The 20,719-nt window shown below is 28.2% G+C and overlaps 1 protein-coding gene across 7 annotated transcripts in view; it reads right to left on the bottom strand.

The window, feature by feature from the left end:
- The window catches only part of LOC107450383 (long-chain-fatty-acid--CoA ligase 1), a 67,873-nt gene that overhangs the window by 22,799 nt on the left and 24,355 nt on the right, over positions 1-20,719 (bottom strand). Inside the window, exon 2 of one of the 7 annotated variants that reach the window (XM_087159845.1) lies at positions 17,004-17,075. The exons of 5 other annotated variants lie outside the window; for them this stretch is intronic. Coding sequence is in view for 1 of the 2 variants with exons in the window: in XM_043040028.3 (XP_042895962.2) it covers positions 6,590-6,623 (34 nt within the window). In the remaining variant the exon portion in view is untranslated. Of the gene's footprint in view, positions 1-6,589; positions 7,010-17,003; positions 17,076-20,719 lie in introns of those variants that run through there. One more of the 7 variants, XM_043040028.3, reaches the window with a different exon arrangement.

Genomic DNA, 20,719 nt, shown 5'->3' with positions numbered 1-20,719 from the left:
ACTGTACTTAAATGATAAACACTTAGCTAAAAAGTATTTAATTGAAGCTATTTCAAAACAAGTCATTAAAAAATTCAAAATAAAATTGTACCGCCACTACTAAAATAGGAACATAATGCTCTTAACAAAGTTTTTTTTTTTGAATAAAAGTTATATTAAATTCAGCTACATTAAACAATTTTTAGGAATGAAATAGCAAAAGCTAACACGAGAAAATGCTCTTAACATATTCAAAATATAGTTTATTAAATAAAACAAATAATTTAATTTCAGTTAGTCTTCAAAATATATATTTTCTTACGACGTTGCGAATTTAATTTAAACTTTTAAATTAGTTAAGATTTAATAACAAATGGTTCATAAACATTCTACTATTGATGTGAACTAAATCTGAAATTAAAGTTACTTAATGCATTTTTTAATACTTAATGCAATATCGATATCCTGCGCTAAATGTAAGCAGCAATACGTGATTGATCAATTGGTGCTTAAAATCTAGCAAAAAGGAAAGAACGGAAAACAAAAACTGAAAAATTATCTAAATGGGGGGGGGGGGGGGGACGCGTGTTAACCAGATGAAGAAATCGTGAAGTACATCCCCAACGAGAGTGAGACATTCTAACATCAATAATTTAAATTCACCTGCGATTTAACATACATTTTTTTCTCAGTTAAAAAGAATTTTATTCATTAGTGGCTAAATGCATTAAAGGCCAGAACTTCTGATCTCTTAAAAAAAGAACCGTGGGCGTGTAATAAACGAAGCGTGAAGTTCTCTCCCCTAATTCGAAGTTAACTTGGCAAAAATTATTAATCATACTATGTTTTTTAACCTTCACCAAGCAAGATTCTGAAAACTTGGCATTAGACCCAGTCCTTGACTAACTTAAATAAACAAGTAGTGAAAGAACGCTACTGACTACTTCACACCTGTTTAATCAAGTGAAGAATATGGTAAAGGGATATCTTTAAGAAGAAAAAATTTAAACAAAAAATTTGCTTTGCTTGCGAGCTGATTTACGTAAATTTTTTGTCAAAGAAAAACAATAAAATAACAATTCATTCGTAATACAGCAAACATGTTCATACGTAAAACAGAACATAATATATTTGTATTCTAATTTTCACCATGTTTAAAAATTATCTTTTAAAATCGAAATTAAGTTTTTATCCAATCTTCTTTAAAAATATAAGCTACGAATGCATAAAAAATATTTTATTAAAAAGTTATAAGGTAAATGACATACAGTTAATCTATACTTTTCTCTTTATCATAGTAAATTATAAAATTCATCTGTTTATTTAGTAATTTTTAAAAAACTTAGGCTAAAAAAATCTGATTAACAGGCTTTTGTTTTATTTTTTACTTTATTTTACTTATTCCTTTTTGCAGGGGTGATTGTGAGTCCAAGTCAAAATTCCGGAAAATTTCTTGAGTAAAAAAAAAAAAAAAAAAAAAAACTGTTTAAATTAAAAAAAAATTAAACAAGTTTTTTTCTTCCTTTTTCTCAATATTTCTTAGTTTACTTAAAATATATTTAAAATTTTACACATACCTATACCATTTACACATACCTATGATGATGACCTGGAGAAGTAATTAAAATTTACAAATATGTCTGTCTTTCTTAAGGTTATGATTATAACAACTATTTACTGATAAATCATGAATATTAATCAAGAATATAAGCTTATAAAGTATCTCTCTGGCTCTCCCTTACATACAAATAAAATAAACTGTGTTAAGTTCCACCTTTGAAAATTTGATTTCCAGAAACTTCTGTGATCAATGATTTTTTGAAACGTTTGGACCTTCGATCTCCGGAAACTTCCGGATCACTGTTAGCGAAAAATCCGGAAATCCGGATTTTTTCCGGAGCACAATCAGCCCTGATTTTTGCGCGCTGCAGCGTTCATTTATTGATTCTGTGGTATTAGGACTATTTTGATTCTAGGTAAGATACACAAATTTGAATTCATTATTTAAAAAATAATTCGACAGGAATCAATGTTTTACTTAATTTTAATTTAATACGCTATATAAACTAAAAGCTATATAGCGCGAATATAAACTAATAAATTTAAAATATTAAAATGTCTATATTAAAATAAATAAAATGCTTTAATCAAAAGCATCTATTAAAAAAATATCTTGCCAACTATTTCCAAAAATTTGAAAGCACACAATAAAATCTCATGTTAAAAATAAATTTCAATTCAGAAAATTTCAAATAAACGAACAGCCGCATCTTCAAATTTTCCTCGATTCATCTACATTTTAAAAATTTTATTACATAAATAAATCGAGGTTAACACGTGATTTTCATCAAAAAAAGTTTCATAAATATGAATAATAATTCATTATATTAAAAAATTAACAAAGTAAAAAAACGGGGGGGGGGAATATATTCAATTGCCAATCATGAAAAGATTTCAAAAGTAAAAAGAAATGAAACGGCAAATAATGAAAAACTTCCAACGTGTCAGTGTCAAAAATCACCGGTTAAGAGAGTAAGCAAAAAAGAAATCACGCCACCTCTCCCGATTCACCAAACACGAGATACATCGGAAGATGCGTCACAGGTGAGCGTAACGTCGATTGTTTATGAAAAATCTGGCAAGAAGCCAGAGAAATGCCGGGAAGCATTTGTGGTGGAAAAAAAGCGACCTATTTTTATTGACACAGGTAAGAATGGGATTGGGCGAGGAACAGGAGCCCCTCACTCCACTTTTTTTAAAAACAAAAACCTCATTGGCGATAAGACAACACACCCATTTCCTTGTTGTGATGAAATTTAATTAAAGAGTTTGCAAGGGACAGTTCATATTAACTTATTTCAACAGGGGAGGGCAATAATAGATGACTCATAGATAGGAAGAAATTTTAATAGAATGCGAAAAGTTGTTAAATATTGTATAAATTAATAATTAAATTGGACAAATTATTGACTGATTTTGGTAAAGTAAAAATAAATGTATAGATTGGCGCAATTATAATTTATAGTTCTATTTCATTAATTTTTTTGAAATTTTAAATCGAAGTTAATTATAATTTAAACTATGGCTTTTGTCATAAAACAAATTGTGCTAAACATTACCAGAAGTTTTAGTTTTAAAATAGTATTGAATTCAGATAAAGGCACTGTATTATCTAGTTTTTAAGTCTTGTAAAATTTTAATGTAATCCATACCAAATTATGGAAACATTTAATTTCGTTCATTAAAAATTTATAATTTAACTTGCTAAGTTTCAATTAGTAAACAATTCAATAGTTCAATTAGTAAACAAACAGTAGTTCAATTAGCATCTCATATAGAGGAAAAACATTTTTAGTAAGTTGATTGGTTTGACTTTAATAACACAAGAGTCGGATGCTGCTGTACTTTATCAAACTGAGGATCAAAAAATAAAAATCTTACTATGATACTAACTCAAGGTATCAAAAATAAAGCTAAACTGTGCCAGGCACAAAATATAAGGAATATTTTGTACCTCATACAAAATATAAGAGAAATATATCACAAGATTACCTCGGGGTTATGGATCACATATCAACCTGAAAATTATTAACCTGAGGGATAAATAAATACGGACACGTATCATTGTATCCAAAATTAAGTATTTTATAACTGAACAACTACTCAACAATAAGTTTTTTTTTTCAATTAGTATTGATTTATTGAAAACTTAATTGGTTTAGATTTTAAAACACAATAAATTAGTTCAAGACAAGTCTACCAGTATACCCATAAAATAGAAGTATTTAAATAAAAATCCATTCAAAAAAAAACAAAAATAATAATAATAAGAGTTCCAATTAGTTTATTAGAAATTAAATATATATAGTGGTAAATTTACTCAAGCATTTTTCAAGTTTTTTTAATGCGTGCACTTAACTAATTTTACATAAAATTTCCAAATAACTAAGCATTCAATGAATTTTCGCAAATTCATTGATGGCAAACAAACCGATTTATACTAAATTCCAATGGAATGAAAATAGAAGATACTAAAATGAAAGTGAAGCAAAATTAGGAAAAATTCAAAAATTAATGCAACCCAAACAAAACAGAATGCTGTAATGTTACGATATAACAGAATTTCCATACAACTAAATTGCGGTAAGAATTAGAATTTTAGAAGTCAAAGATAAATATTCCCACAGAACACCTCTTAACAAATTCATAATAAATAACAAGATGTGTTTGAGATTATACATATAAATGAACCATTCTGAATAACTTAAACTTATGATTGGATATTCACGTTCCCAGTGAAGGTTGCTAGATAAATTTCCCGCTCGGCTCGCACTGACATGACTCTGTGGTAGACGGATCATGGATTAGATTCCCTTTTTGTTGTCAGGCTTACCGTGGGAGGTTTTCGTGGTTTTCCTCTCCATGTAACATAAATGCGGGTTAGTTTCATTAAAAAGTCCTCCACGAAAGCAAATTTCTCGCTTACTTGATCCAGGAGTTCCCTTGTCTTCTGGATTGGGCTCAAAATTACCAGGCTACGGAGTTGAACATTAGTAGTAGTAAACTTAAAAATTAGGTCGGCTGCTCAACGTCGGTTATACAATAAAATATAAAATGCTAATTAAAGCAGACAATATTTTAATCCACAAAATCAGACACAAAAACATATTTTCTCTGAATAAACATGCATTTTTTAGACGGATTTGTAATTCTGACCCCCAAATGTAGGGCAATACCTTTGGATAAGCAAATTTTAAAACTGCGTAAAAAAATTTTAAATTTGCCTAAAATGTTCGATAAATTTTGAAATACGCAAACATTAACATTGACATTAAGGAGTACAAATTTTGGATCGCAGTCCAGACCAAACTACAGAAACCATTAATTTTGAGTCCTAGCATGAAGATCCGATTTTTAGATCAGAAAATAATTAAGGTGGTCCGTGTTTTTATTTATTTTTTTGCGCACTATACACCATGATAGATTTGATAAAGTAAATTAGTTTAATTGTCTTTAAAAAATAAATTTCCTACGTACACTAGATAGGTTTTTTAAAAAAATCTATAGGGAGATTTAGACATATTGCAATAATCTAAAATCAGAAATTCGAGAAATAAAGCTCCGAGTTTCGTCTACCAAAACAAAAATAAAATGTTAAAAGCAATTTTTTATTTCTTAACTTGGCGATCATATTTCATTTGCACTGTAGATGTAAAATCGTCGTTAGAAAATTCGATGTCATTCTACATCCTTTCCTTCACTTAGTATTAACATATGCCAGAAGGGAAAAAAAAATCTCCATGTTTTTCATACAAAACAAATTCAACACAATCAAGACTATCAAAATAAGGAGGCCAGAAATGATGGAAAGAAAGAAAAAAAAAACACCTGTCACTCAAATTAAGAATGATGAATACGTGTCGAGTTTTGCACAGGGAAAACCATGTAGAAAGATGTAACTTCTATAGATGCTTACATGCAAATTCACAAACCCTCGATTGTTAGATAACAAACATATGTTATGAGCAAAAATAACTACGTTTTGTAAAAATTTACAATTCTGTTATCAGGGGTCTGTCTAGGTTTTTTTGAGAGGTACCTATTTTGTGAAAATTTAGACATAATTTGTGAAAAATTAAAAATTATATTAAAAAATTAACACAAAAATATGGATTTATCGTTTCTTAAGGGATAAAAAAATAAAATTTTAATAAAAAGTATTTTGTGAAACTACCGTTTTTCCTAAAATTGAATTTGTGAAACTACCGTTTTTCCTAAAGTTGAATTTGTGAAGGTACCGCTAAACGGTAGTAAATTCGGCCTGAACAGACCCCTGGTTATAAAATGTTAAAAGTCACCTAAGTGGTACAAGGAGTAAGAAATGTATTCTGAATATTAAGAAATTTTTTTAATTAAATATATCAGAATAAAAAAATACAATCTTTTCTATTAAAATTAGCGGAGAAAAAAAAAAATCGAAATTATCAACTATAACCTGAATTCAATTTAAAATTGGTATGGGAAAAAGATAGGAACTTTTAATAACTTAGTATTTTTCTTAGCTTTAAGAGTTCGATATAACTATTTAAAAATAGAACAAAGTAAATAGCATTTCAATTTTAATAAATCTTAGCACAGAAATATTTTAAGCAACAAAAAATAGATCAAATATTAAAAAAAGAAACTTTCAAAACAAACGAAAGTAAATAAATCTGAATCATTTTTTAAAGTTAACAATTCAACTTATTTTTATCTAATTTGCGCTGCTCTAGCAGTTATTACTGAACTCCGAAAATAAATTAATACTAAGGACTAAAACGTAAAGTACCAAATTGTGCTTATGATTTGCGGTACTAAACCAAAGCTATCCTTAATGAATTTGCAAATATGTTTGAATCACGAGTTCAAGAAGAAAAAATCTTCAGATTGACGAAAAAAAATATCTAAATAAAATGACCACCCATTATCTTTTATTTTAAACTTTCTCATCAAGCTACTTTTGAATACGAAATAAAATTCCGTACATAACGACCATGTACCGCAATATTTATTTTAAGAAATGATAAGCCAAAATAACTAACATCTTGAGAAAAAAAAAAAGTGAACATACCAGAAAACCAAGGAATTTTCACTAGCTGTGACATCTTTACAGGACAGACACAGGCAACCTCTAGTTTAAAACAAGGGAACAAAAAGAACAAACGCGGCCTTTCTATTTGTGGAAGTAACGTACGATGCCGAAAATAACTAGGAAATGAAACTTCTTGACTTCATCCTCTCTAGATATAAAGAGAGATCGAACCTACAAAAACAAGTGCTCCAAAGGTTGAAATAATGATATCAGCTGCCCCACAGCAATTTCAACATTAACCTATCAAAACGTTAATTGAAATGCGTACTTTCCTCCCTTCCCCAGAAAAACACGAGACGAGGACTTTGAACGCTGAGGAAAAATCGCGCGATCCTTGCAATGACAGATGACATATTCTGAATGGATAAAAGACGTTTAAGTTGCTTTATGACAATATACGTTTATTTACGATTTCACTCATGATAAAATTACGTTTTACAATAGGTGGGGGATGAAGTGTTTTTATCTTCCGAAAAAAAAAAGTAGATAAGGTTAACTGCAAAAGTTTAAAATGAAACTAATGTATTTGTAACACTTTTCAATTTATTTCAAAATAAACAACCTGATGTTGACCAGAGCATCTAAAACACAAAACATCAACAATTTGGAATATAATACAGAATTCTAAGAGGAACGTGAAAAAGTGAAGGTTAGCAGTTTTGAAGTGAACGACAACACAAGCGCGTCACATCAATTTTAACCTTCCGTTAGTCGCGCACTTGTTTCCGACATGGTTAATCGCGTTGCACCTATGAGGTGTTTCTGATTTTTTGAAAGCCAAATGAAATTTAGTCTAGTTTAAATAGTTAATTGTTACCAATTTAAGACTCTTTAGAGAGATAAATATCAAAAATCTTATTTAACGAAGTACCGAAGATAAATTTTTCTTGCTTTCGCGTCGGATCTCTTCCTCCATCACAAGATGTTCAACCAATTGAAGCAAGAAGGTTCTGCGGTTTTTTACTCCGTAAACATTTTCTGTGTATATAACTTGACCATTTATACCTGCTACGTTGAGAAGGACAGAAAATGAGATAAAATATATATATTTAATTCATAAAAATATTATATCCATAATACTTGCGTCAATGGTCGCGTTGCACCAGAGGGGTGATTTGAGCGGTTCCAACTCTCCATCGACATGTTTTAAGGTCGGTTTTACACGGACATTTAAGTAATCCAAAGTTAGGAATATAACATTAGGCTCGACCCCCGGAAAAATTTATTGACGGCAAAGGAGGTGGGAGTGCAGTAGGGATGCACCTGTGAGGTGCGCGCGACTAACGGAAGGTTAATGCAATGAAAATGTGAGATTTTAGTTTTTATAAATACACTAAGGTGTGCTCCCCAACCTTTTTATCACAGCGGACCTCTCAACGTTTGATAATTTTACAGCGGCCCGCTGGGGACGTTGATTATTTGCATTTTAGATTTTGATTTATTAATCTTAATTTAATTGTGTTTAAATATACCTTGAAAATAAAATACAGTTACACCAAAAAATAAATATAAAGTGATTTAACATTTTAACTTAACGTTAAATCAATTAGTCAAGATCGAGAGAGAAGATGAAGTTATTCATTAGTTCGAATGTAAATTTTGCGCCGCGCTTTCGAGTTTTATTTATGATATTTACAGTTATGATGATTGATTTTTTTAATTAAAACGAATTGAAAGAGAAAACAGTTGCGGTGGTTTTCTTTTTCTTTTTAAGACATTAAAAAAAATTATGTCACTACCTTCGGGGGCCCTTTTTTTCGGACCGGGAGTTGGGACCCAATATATGAACGGTTTTCAATACCTAAATACCTTCAATATAATATAGAAACGTCTACTTCCAATGATATGAAAGGAGACAAGGTTATTTCAGCTAAATGTAGCTTCCAAAATGTTCGTTTTTTATAACGCATATGTTTCAAAATAGTAATTCAATTCATACATTGTATGTAAAATATTCATTTAACACTATTGAAAGAGGGGGATTCTATTGTAAAAATTCAATTTAAAATTTGCCCAAGAAATACACGAAAAATACAAAGAATTCAAAGTTAACATATAATTAAGAAGTTAACATATACAGCTCAGTCATATTTTTTTTAGAGCTGTACAAATTATTAAAAGGTTTCATACTTCTACAATTACTGCTAAATGAAATTTAGAAATTTAAATTTGTACACTATTTATATTAAAAATGACATTTCGCTTGTATAACACGTCAACTATACAAGAATAATTAAAATAAAATTAGTTACACCAAAAGTCTGTACTTTTTTTGAAAATTTACAGTATTTTATTCTACCATTCCGAATTATTTACATTACTTTTTGTCAGGGTTGGCAGGTTTTTGACAGTTTAAACCATGGTTTAAACCGTCACGTCAAAAACCTCACTGTCAAAAATGTCGAAAATGTCAAAAACCTATATTCATATGTGAAATTTAATTAATATACATAAAATTTATATATTTTTTAAAGGATAGTGTTTCTAAATATGTTCTAGAAAAAATAAATTTAAAATTTTGAAGAAACACTTATATTTTGAATAGTAACCAAAATCTTGTACTTTTGAAAACTCACATCTTTTGTAATATTATGTATTCATTTTCATGTGTTATTGAAAATCTGCAGTGATATTATTAAGAAATTTATTTATAACCAAATTTAGTGTATAGTATAGATTATACTAAAAATTAGACATTTTTAAAGATAAACATTAGCAGTTTTGTACATTAGACATCTTTTAAAGAAAAAACTTTTTAATATTCTTTTAAATCTTCTTAATAATCTTTTTAACTTAAGACAATACAAATTTAAGTGCTTTCTGTTAAATACACAGAGAAGTTAGTGTCGATTTACAGTATATTATATTCAGCCTATTCATTTACTATGCTGAAAATTTAGTTTATCCAAATACTTGTGAATTTCATTTTGCTGAATACGATATAGTTTTGTTGGATATCTAAATATTCAGCTGTTGAATAATTACTTCTTGCTTTCAAGATACGCATTATTTGTATTCTTAATACAAGTAGAGAAAAAAAAATTAAGAGATAAAAATTGTTTTAAAATAAGTGTAATAATTATAAATAAATATAATAAACAATATGAATTATATTTATCATTATTCATAAATATAACTACTTTTAAATTCAAATTAACATACTGGATAATAAAGATATTCGGTATAACATTAAAAAAAATTTTTTATACACTTGTACCTTATATCAAGTTTGTATTTATACAACATAACTTGTAAGTTCCTTATAAATATTAGTTATATGTTCCTTATATGTCAAAAATGCATAGTAATAAACTTTTAATTTTCTTAAGTATCAAAAAGAAAAAAAAAAATTTTTTTAAATATAAATATTTAAACAATTTTTGTGCAAAATTTTTCTGCACATGCATTTGAATATAAATTTCTGAGATTTTAAATCTGTTATTTTACCTTAATTTTAATTAAAAAATATTTTAAAACCTGCTGATTACCTATAGTATAATTAAATTTCAATATAATGCATGGCAACTGTTGGTAGTTTTGAAGTTTATATATTTTCTTGGTAAACTTCAGTTTGACATTTTTGACGGGTTTTTGACGGTTTAAACCAGTATTATACCCTTGTCATGTCAAAAACCACTTTTTGACGTCAAAAACCCAACCCTGCTTTTTGTAAATAGAGATTCAATACGAAATAATACTAGAGAATAGAGTAAAAATGAACAGATAAGGGGTAGCGCGTGACGTGATAAGGAAAATCCGAAGACAAAATGATTCATAAATTGCACATTACACACCATAATAACTAAGTTCAAAAAGATCACACCACAATGACAAAGGTCTGAAGATTATAATGAACCATAAAATATAATCTTAAAAAAGTACTTATTCATTGTTGCAGGAAATGAACTTAAGGAAAAAATGCATGCCTAACAATTAAGCTAGCAAATATTTAAACTCTACTTTTACACCAGAATATGAGCATTTCGCTTTATTTTTATTTTAATTCTCAAGGACAACAATCAAATAATGCGCACACGATTTTAATCGGAATTCATAACAAAATGCAACAAAATATTTTTCAAATTCTTTTACTCCCTTTTGAAATATTAATCGATAAAAATATAAAAGTAATAAATGTAAAAGCAGTTTATTTAAATAAAATACGTACATTCAAACTATTTTGCAAAAACAGCTGGAAATATGAAATTTATACCCATCAAAAAAGTTCTGTTATTTTAAGTGCTTACAGAACCTTGAAGACTAATTACGTTACACATTCATTAAAATTTAAGAAATGAAACCAAAACTGCGAATAATTTTGACCATTTAAGCACTTTTACAAATGAAATTAGGTATAAAAATATCGTTTATACAATAAGAATATCCTAAAACCACAACTGTCTGATTAATTTTTTTTTCACAATAATAATTGAGCGAAAAACCCGAATATCAAATTCAACCAGCAAGAGATAGTAATCAACACAAGCTAACAATTCTTGGTACTTCAAGAAGATAGTTTCATTTCCGAAATTCTTCTTTAATTCAAGGAAGGAAGAAAAGAAAAAAACTTCTAGATCATGATTATGTCCGAAGTCACATTTTCTAACCTTTGGTATAGAATGCACATTGTAAGAAAAGATGGTGTGAGATGATCAAAGGGCATCCATGCATTCCAAGGAATTTATCAAGAGGTCGCTAAAAGAGTATGGAGTCAACTTCGACCTACATAAAAGATAATTGAGCTATTTTTATCCTCTTCCCCAGTCATCAAGCCTGTTTGTCATTTGGAGAACGTAAAATTGGCATGCTACGTTCATTATAACTTTACTTTCTCTTGTTTTCCTCATGTGACATAATTCTTATTATTGATAGTTATCCCTCCAGAACTTCTATTTTACTGTTCTATTTTTTAAGGCTAAAATGTCAGTAAAAGAAATGTTTCATAATGCATAAAAATGCTTATTACTTCCATTTATATTCGGTTAACCAATAATCTTTGCTTAACAAAACTACCTTAAGACAATAGGGGAAAAAAACAACCCGGAAAAAAACAAGTTTAACTTTCTTTTTGTTAAATTATTTAATCATGAATAATCAACAAGCTAGAAAAACACAAATTCAGGACCAGAGTTTATTTAAAATTTTTAAAAAATGGATAAAAGCTTTGATGGATGACCGATCAATTTCTAATTGCTATGCACTCACGTTTGGTAACTTGTTTTTTTTTTAAGGAAAAAAAAGCCTAAAAATATTTTAATATTTCTTTTAAACGGAATAATATCTAAAATGCACTCAGGTCCATGAATTAAGTATACGGCAAAAAAAAGATTCAAAAACAATACAAACGTGACTTATTCATTTCATTCATAAGAAAGAACCATTTATTAAACAAAAGATAAGGAACAAAAAAGATGGATGTATGATTATACCATTAATATAAATTGCGATTTTCGCTACCTGGAGCAATTAAAGACTATCCCCTTACTAAAATTTATTATTAGATTATTGGTATGATGGTTAAAATATTGTATTCCTCCCATGCAATAAAACACAGTCAATATAACACCCTGCCATGCTCAGTATCAAATCATCGAGCTGATCTTTGTCAAGATTACTCCATTCAGCAAACAATGCTCTCTGAAGTTCGGATACAAGTGTAGGTGGTAGACGGTCAAACTCGTCGGCCAAGCATGTCTCACACTTGCTCAATCAGACCTAAGTCACGTGAGAATGCTGGCTATTTCATACGGGTGGTATCCTTAGACTGAAGGCATTCGTTTATATTTTCTCAGTGAGGACGGCTTTGTCATCCATAAACACTAATTTTGCGTCCATAGCACCCCTAAGCAAACATGATGACGTGTTCCAGAATGATGTTCTGATAAATCCGGCCTGGCATTTTTTTTTTTTTTTTTTTTGAACATTGAGCCAGTATAATTCCACCTCATACGACAATCCTGCACTGTAACGGTGTCATTCAATAATGTCTTTGTGATAACGGGTACCTGACGTTCTCCATGTGAAAGTAAGACGTGACGACTGCAAGCTAAACCTGAACTCTGGAAAACATCACACAAGCCCACTGTGACGATGTCTAAATTACATGTTGAACAGGCCTGTGAACATATAGAATAATACTTTCCTAACGTCTTAATAGTTTGGGAAACACAGTTTGCTTTAATAACGTGGTACCCATGGCTTTATAGCTGACAAGACAGGTCAGATGATCTTCGCCGACTTCTTTTGGCAATCACTGCCAAATCACGCAACTCTGAGGGTGACCTGCACTGCAACGTTTACTGGCGTTTCCATCATTTTGGAATCGTTACCAAAGTCCAGAGATGACACTATAGGCAATTCTGATACTCCCATCAGAATACGCCCGCATTACAAATGGCAGATAATTTTACCACGTAAAAAATCACCTACATACGTCCTCCATATCATAACTATCCAGTTATGTCACTGAGAGGCTAACAGAACGCTTTTGAACAATTTTACTCTGCTACCATTCCTTATATACCCCTCTCCGACACTCTAGTCATTGTGACGTACTATCGGGGTCATCTGATGGCATACTGTAATTGACATATTTTTTAAGATATATTTTTGAAGATGAATGTGATCATTCAACAAGTGAAATTTTTACTTTAAGAGTTCAATCCGTGTGATTTTGAATTATCCTTAATTTATAAATATAAGTAAAAGAAATTTAAATTCTTGCTGAACATTAATAAGGTAATTCTGAAAGCTAATTACGATTTGTGTGCTGGTCATGTTAATCAATGGGTAGACAAAGCCTTATAAATAAGCAGTGTCTTATGTGACCATAAAGTATGGACATTTGTTTTATCAGCTAATTAAGAATATAAGTTTAAAATGAACAAGTTGAAAAGAATACAAAGAAATATTAAGTCATGTTCTTTCAAAGCTCTATGCCTAAAAATGTAACAAATGTCACTACAATGCATCGCAGCAACTTTAGAAACTGTTTAGACACTGAGAGATTGAGGAAGGTTCCTATTTAGAGAACCGTTACTAGAGTATGACATGACAGTATGCATGACACTTATTTCTTAACTTATTTATGCTTCATTCACATTGTTTATTTTTTTAATTTATTTAGCTTTTTTTTGCTTTAGTCTTAGAAACTGAATCTGAAATTCTAATACATACACCACTTTGCACAAGCATTTTCTACACACTACCATGTGTGCGCTATTTATGTTTTATAGAACAAGGAAAGGTTTGAAGGAGTTATTTAATTGCAAGTTTTTACACTGCCCATTCATCAGTTGCATTACCAAGTGCATGCAAACCCTTGATTTGTTAACTAAAATTTCTGGATATGTCTAGTGCAGATAGAATCGAGAAAATAGTTTGAAACTCCTCAATATATTCAAACAAAAACAGCCAAGATTTGCAATTAACACTAAGTGATAAAAATATCAGTCATTAATCGTTAGTAAGAAATTCAAATATAAATGATAGCTGAAGAATAAATTTACAGGATTTTTTAGTTAAACCAACTATACTGATGAAACTCAGTTCGAAGTGCAAAAAAGTCATCCAGACAGCGACCTATAAACTTTTGCACTTTATCCAAGACTATTCTTTGGATGAGGAAAAACTCTTTTTTAATAATAGAGGATGCAATGCTGAATTTGTTATAGTAAAAGAATTTAAAACAATTAAACATAACTTATGTACATTTCATAAATTCTAAATATATCATTGCAATTTATTAAAGAAAAAGTTAAATAATAGGGTACAGATAGGCATGATATACAGGAACGTGTAAATACTATCGCAGAAAACTTCTTAGTATTACTCTTTATAAAAAAGAAATTCCACAGTCAATTTTTTTACCGATACAAATAGTAAAATGAGTCATGCAAAAAGGCAAGATTATTTAAGTTCAGCAGAATTGAAGAAATATTAGGCATATTATTAAAGAATATATTAAAGTATTAATTATTATAGAATTATTCATAAATATTAACAATAAAATGCTTCTGAGCAACTTAGATTTTGAACATTCAAAGCCAAATGTAAGATAAAACAAGGTAAGTCAATAACTAGTTATAGCTGTTCAAGAAACTGCTAAATTTAAAGAAATTCATTATGGTATGCATAATAATCAATATAGAGTTTCATAAAACTTAAACAGTTATAAAAAAATCTGTGATTTTCAAACAAGTTTCATAAAAATTAAGAGGTGACAAAATATGAGTGAAAACTAGTTGCAACAGTCGATAAATTGCACGCATAAAGTTTTTCAATTGAGATTTTATGTTTGCAGAAAGATCTTCATTTATCTAAGTCTACCCAATTAATACAATCTTAATAAAGGAACACAAAATGATCCAGTGTTTGCTATTTTAAAGTTTTATTTAATTTCCAAATTGTGTACATCAAGATCCATACATTTGAGACTCATATTGCATTTCTATGAACTAATTTGTTGCATGCACATGATTCTATTCTCAAAATATTGTCAAGTACTTTATAGGGACTTTTTTTTTTTCAATCTTTAAAATAAATTAATTTTGCTTGTGAGCAAGCAAATTAAGTTCAAAGGTACCTGTTTTATTAAAATTTCCTCAAAACTTAAAGTTCTTAATAAAAAAAGAACAAAAACATTTCTATAATCAAAATGACATAATAAAAATGTTTACCATATTATTAAATTTACTAAAAAACGTTCATTTACAAAAGGTCGTACAAAATACAATTTTTTACAAAATTATGTAGTATGGATGCAACACTACATATAAATAATGCATGCAACTAGAAAATAAGAATAGAATTAACACAGAATAGTTTGTTTACTCTATTTACTTCCATGGAAAAGCTACTATTGCAAATGAAACACAATTAAATATAGCTGCTGACAGCCAAAATATGGAAATATATTTTCCACCAACATTTTTTTAAAAAAATATTCATTGGGTTACCAACTGCTTAGTTTTTGACAACAAAAGATAGTATAATGTAGGAAAAAGTTAAAAATCTTGTATAATTCTGTCAATACTTTAAAAGCCAGACATTTCGAACTAAGTGGCATGTAATACCCTTACGAATATTTGAATATAGAGGTGGGCATTGGGCAACATAACTTAAAAGTTAAATTTAAGAAATGAAATTAAATGAATGAAAATGAATTTTAAATTAAATGAAATTTAATGAAACCTAAGAATGAACATTTTTTTTTTCACCACAAAGCAGGGCAAGTTCATATCCCTGTATACATTACTTTTTAAAGTATTCTTATTTTAAATTAACAAAAATTTCTTAATGTTTATTTCAGGGTTGGGGTTTTGGACGTCCTAAACTGGTTTTGGACAGGACACGTGGGTTTTACTGTCTTAAAGTGTCCAAAACCTTGAACTTTGTTAAAAGGTAAAAATTCTATAGGTGTAACCATTGTACACATAATAATTACATGTATCAATAAATATTTGATATTTTTTATAAAATTTACTATAACTTATTAAAAGAAATATAATATAATAGGAAAAGGTTAATAATTTTTGAAGCTCCACAATTCATTGAACAACAAAAGTGAATACATAATCCTTTAAATATAAATATGCTTTTAATACTGATAAATAATATTTTTGCATAAGAATAAATATGGCAATATTAAAAAATAATAATTTTTCTTAAAAAAAATACTAAATTTGTTCAAAAATTAACCTTTTATTTTTCACAATATTTTTTTAAAAAAAATGTCTTTTTTATCCTGTAATGCAGAAATTATAACATCTATTTTAAAAAAAATTGTTTTTAAATATAAATATATTAGTTTAAATTGAAAATACAAAATAACTGAAAAATGTATTAACAGTATTGAAGGGCATAACATCAGTTTCAGTTACTGACACTGGTGATGTATCACCACTATGCTAAAAGAATTGAACGTGAATGAAATAGAAGTATTCTTGAATATTACATAAACCTGTTTATGACGAACCAAGCACTTAGTCCCTAATATTTTAACCTATATGGCAAGGCCAAACTTCAGTTATGTACTATTGAATGAGAGGACCAAGTGAACTTGATTAATCTTCCTTTGTTTAAATTGAGGAGTTAAACAATATTAATAAAACATTATACTTTTAAAAAAAAATATTCTCTAGTATATTTAATTATCAATATGTTATTAGTTCTATGTTTATTTTACCTCTTAAATATTGTTCAGATAAAATTGTGACATAATTTGAGTAAAAGGGTTTTGGACAGTTTAAGACAGTTTTGGACAAAGGGGTTTTGGACAGGACGGTTTAAACCGTGGATTAATCCATTCTGTCCTAAACCTTGCCAACCCTGGTTTATTTTATATATTCTTACAATAATTAAACAAGTTATAAAAAAGGAAATATAGGGTTACCCTAAATTATTTGTTTGATTTTAATTGCACAATCCTTAGAAACCTGATCAATCCATTTAGACTGGCCCAATGCTGTAAGAAAATTTAAATGAAAAAAAAAAACAGAAAGAATATAAATTACAATAGTCATCTCCACTTAATTGCATATCAGATAATTGAATAACTTGTTTAATCAAATAAATTTAGTGGATAATCAAATAAAAAAAATTAAATATGAAAACAATGTTAAATTTTCTCGTTTGAGTGATTCTTTATGGCTGCTAGTTCTCGGTTAATTGCATGAACCATTAAGAATATTTAACTGATGGACATACTTGTCACTTTAATAAGGACTTCTTATCCATTTCTTGCTCCAAACAGGTGACTGGTGTAATTTAAGATCTTATCGGTAGTGTAAATCTTATTAATAGAAAAGTATAAAGTTTTAAAAAAAAAAAGATTAGTGTTTTAACCCTAATTTGCACATTTCACTCCTACCATGAATATGAGAAGGGAAAAAGTAAAGAAATGTTCAACATGTCCAGGGGTCTGTCCAGGACGAATTTACTACCGTTTAGCGGTACCTTCACAAATTCAACTTTAGGAAAAGCGGTAGTTTCACAAATTCAATTTTAGGAAAAACGGTAGTTTCACAAAATACTTTCTCTTTAAATTTTATTTTTGTATCCCTTAAGAAATGATAAATCCATATTTTTGTGTTTATTTTTTAATATAATTTTTAATTTCACAAATTATGTCTAAATTTTCACAAAATAGGTACCTCTCAGAAAAACCTAGACAGACCCCTGATGTCAAAACAGTCTTTAATAGGAGATTTCTTTTAAAGGAAATTATATAGTATAGGATATTACACTTTGTTTTGGCATTAATTTACTTTGATATATAAATTTAAATATTTATATTTTATGATGCTATAATTAAAAACTAAGAATTGTTTGCCGATCAATAAAGTATTTCTTCAGAACATATGTTATTACATACCATTTAAAATTAAAATTTCATGAAAGAAATAACATTTAATATTTAACTACAGGGGTCTGTCCAGGCCGAATTTACTACCGTTTAGCGGTACCTTCACAAATTCAACTTTAGGAAAAACGGTAGTTTCACAAACTCAATTTTAGGAAAAACGGTAGTTTCACAAAATACTTTTTCTTAAAATTTTATTTTTGTATCCCTTAAGAAACGATAAATCCATATTTTTGTGTTGATTTTTTAATATAATTTTTAATTTTTCTCAAATTATGTCTAAATTTTCACAAAATAGGTACCTCTCAGAAAAACCTAGACAGACCCCTGAACTAATACACTCTGCTTATAGTTTTATAGATAACTCATTTGAATACAGTTGTCTGGAACAAATAGTACTCATTTAAATTTGACTGCCTGTAATGAATTTTAAACCATAAAAATTTGACAAAACAAAATAATAAATCATTTTTAAAATTTTACAAGTTAATGAAATAAAAATTTCCACCCGCAGAATGTTATTTTATTTTTGATTCTGAATAAATTGCAAATAGAAACAAAAAATTTGGTATTATTTAAAATATTCTTAATAACTAAGAAAAAAATATTTGTTAAAAGAATGTTTGTAAATAATTAAATTATGTATGGTTTAAAATTTTTTAAAATAGGTGATACCTATACTAATTTTAAACCTGTGTACAATACAGATTAATTGGAGCTTGCTTTGGAGATGTAAACTTGTACAGAGCCCATAGAATCTTAATCCAAGCCGACCAGAAACCAAGTTATTTTTACATTGGATTACTTACAGCTGGATATATATATAAATTGGATAAAGGCCAAATCTTTCTGTCCAGAAAGTAAAAGCAGCAAATAGATACCTTATTATATTTGATAAATAATTAAACTGAATTTAAAAATATAAAAATGTTAACGAAAACTTATAAGTCCATACCCGTCCCAAACCTTTTTTCAGTTTTCAAACCATCCCAGTTTACGCCAACCAACATTGCCATTTAGATTTCAAAGAAAAATATTTCACAAGAAATCCATAACCTAATACAAAAACTATTCTTTTAGAATTAAGTGATTAACATTAATTATATAATTGGAATAAATTTGCAAATACTAAAATTAAAAAAAGTTCTTAATTATTTAAAAAAAAAATCATAAAAACTTTATTTTCATATAATTTACAGATACAGTATACCTTTAATACCTCAAAATAAAGGGACTCTAAGAAAATTGAGATAACGAGTTTTTAAAATAACAAGTTCAGAGCTAAATATGTTCTAAAAAGTAGAAAAATTTATTCTAAATAGTTCTCTAAAAAGTAGTCATGAAACATATGAATAACTACCAATAATTATGTTAATGATAATTGACTAAGTTTAAATAGAGCAATAATAAATTTCTAAAAGTAAGACAAAAATAACTATGCATTAGTTATTTTTGTCTTATGTAATTTCTTAAAAAATTAATTTTCTATTTCGAAAAATACTCGACATATGAGACTGAGAAAAAACTCTTCGCCCGTCATAGGAATTTAATTAACATAAGGTGGATACATAATAAGGGGGAAATATTTGTTTGACATAACAAGGTTTTCGAGATATCAAGAGTACACGGCATGCTGATGTTTTTAAGAAAAGCATTACAATCAAAACAAATAGAATTTATACTATTCAAAAGCATTTTGTTTTCAATTCACCTAAGTTTTTTACAAACTTTGTTCAGAAAAGGTTTTTTCATCCCACAACCTGAAGTAGTATCCATTTGTTCAATTGAAGAATAATTTTACAGTCAATATATTGTGAACTATCTTAATGCGATTTTTATATAACATTGATTTCTTTATATTTCTAGGACTACATTAAAGTAGAAAAAATTACGCCAGTTCAGTACATTAATCAAACTTTGAAATTATTCCTAAAGATTTTTCATAATCAATAAGTTAACTGCTCAAAATCAAAAATGATTTTCATACCAATGAAACTTCTTAAAATTAATCAAAAAACTGAAAATTTGAAGTTCCCTTATGAAATCGGATAATGAAATTAAATAAGAAATAAATTATAAAAACATTAAAAATTCTATAAATGAAAGTATATTTTGAAAAACACTTGAAGAGTGGAAGGAAATAACTATAACACTATGATGGGGAAAAAATTAAAATCTATTTTTAGATAACTGCTTAGCTAGCGAAGGAACAAACAATCAAATACTTTTAAATAATTTCAAGTTATTTTAATGTATTTTCTAATAAAGGGTAATTTTAGATTTTATACTTTATAAGGTAATAAAATAAGTGTACTTAAATTAATTTTGTATTTATTTTAACACTTTCGCTATTAATTCACACTACCTGCCCTTATGCACTTCACACTTTGCTGACTGACAATTTCACGCGGAAACTATGTCATGTCACTGGTTATTTTATAATTGAATATGTAAATGAAGTAACACATTCTAAATAATATCTAATGAATTTTATTTATACAAGATGCAATGAAATTAAAGTCTGGAATATTCTGTATCACCTTGGGTTTAATAAATTGAGATTGATAATGCAAGTGCAATGACCAGTTACCACATCACCTAATCAACACTGGGTAAATATTCAGGCAACAAACAATACTTTTTACTCTAAAAATTACACTTTATCGAGAAATAATAACTCTTTTGTAAACATATTACATACATTTGTTTTACTAATAAACAACAAATGAAATACAAATACAAGTGTA

Source organism: Parasteatoda tepidariorum, chromosome 1 (assembly GCF_982258835.1).
Source record: "Parasteatoda tepidariorum strain Cologne lab strain chromosome 1, Ptep-v5.0, whole genome shotgun sequence".
NCBI classification, from domain to species: domain Eukaryota; kingdom Metazoa; phylum Arthropoda; class Arachnida; order Araneae; family Theridiidae; genus Parasteatoda; species Parasteatoda tepidariorum.
This window is presented reverse-complemented; position numbering and strand designations above follow the sequence as displayed.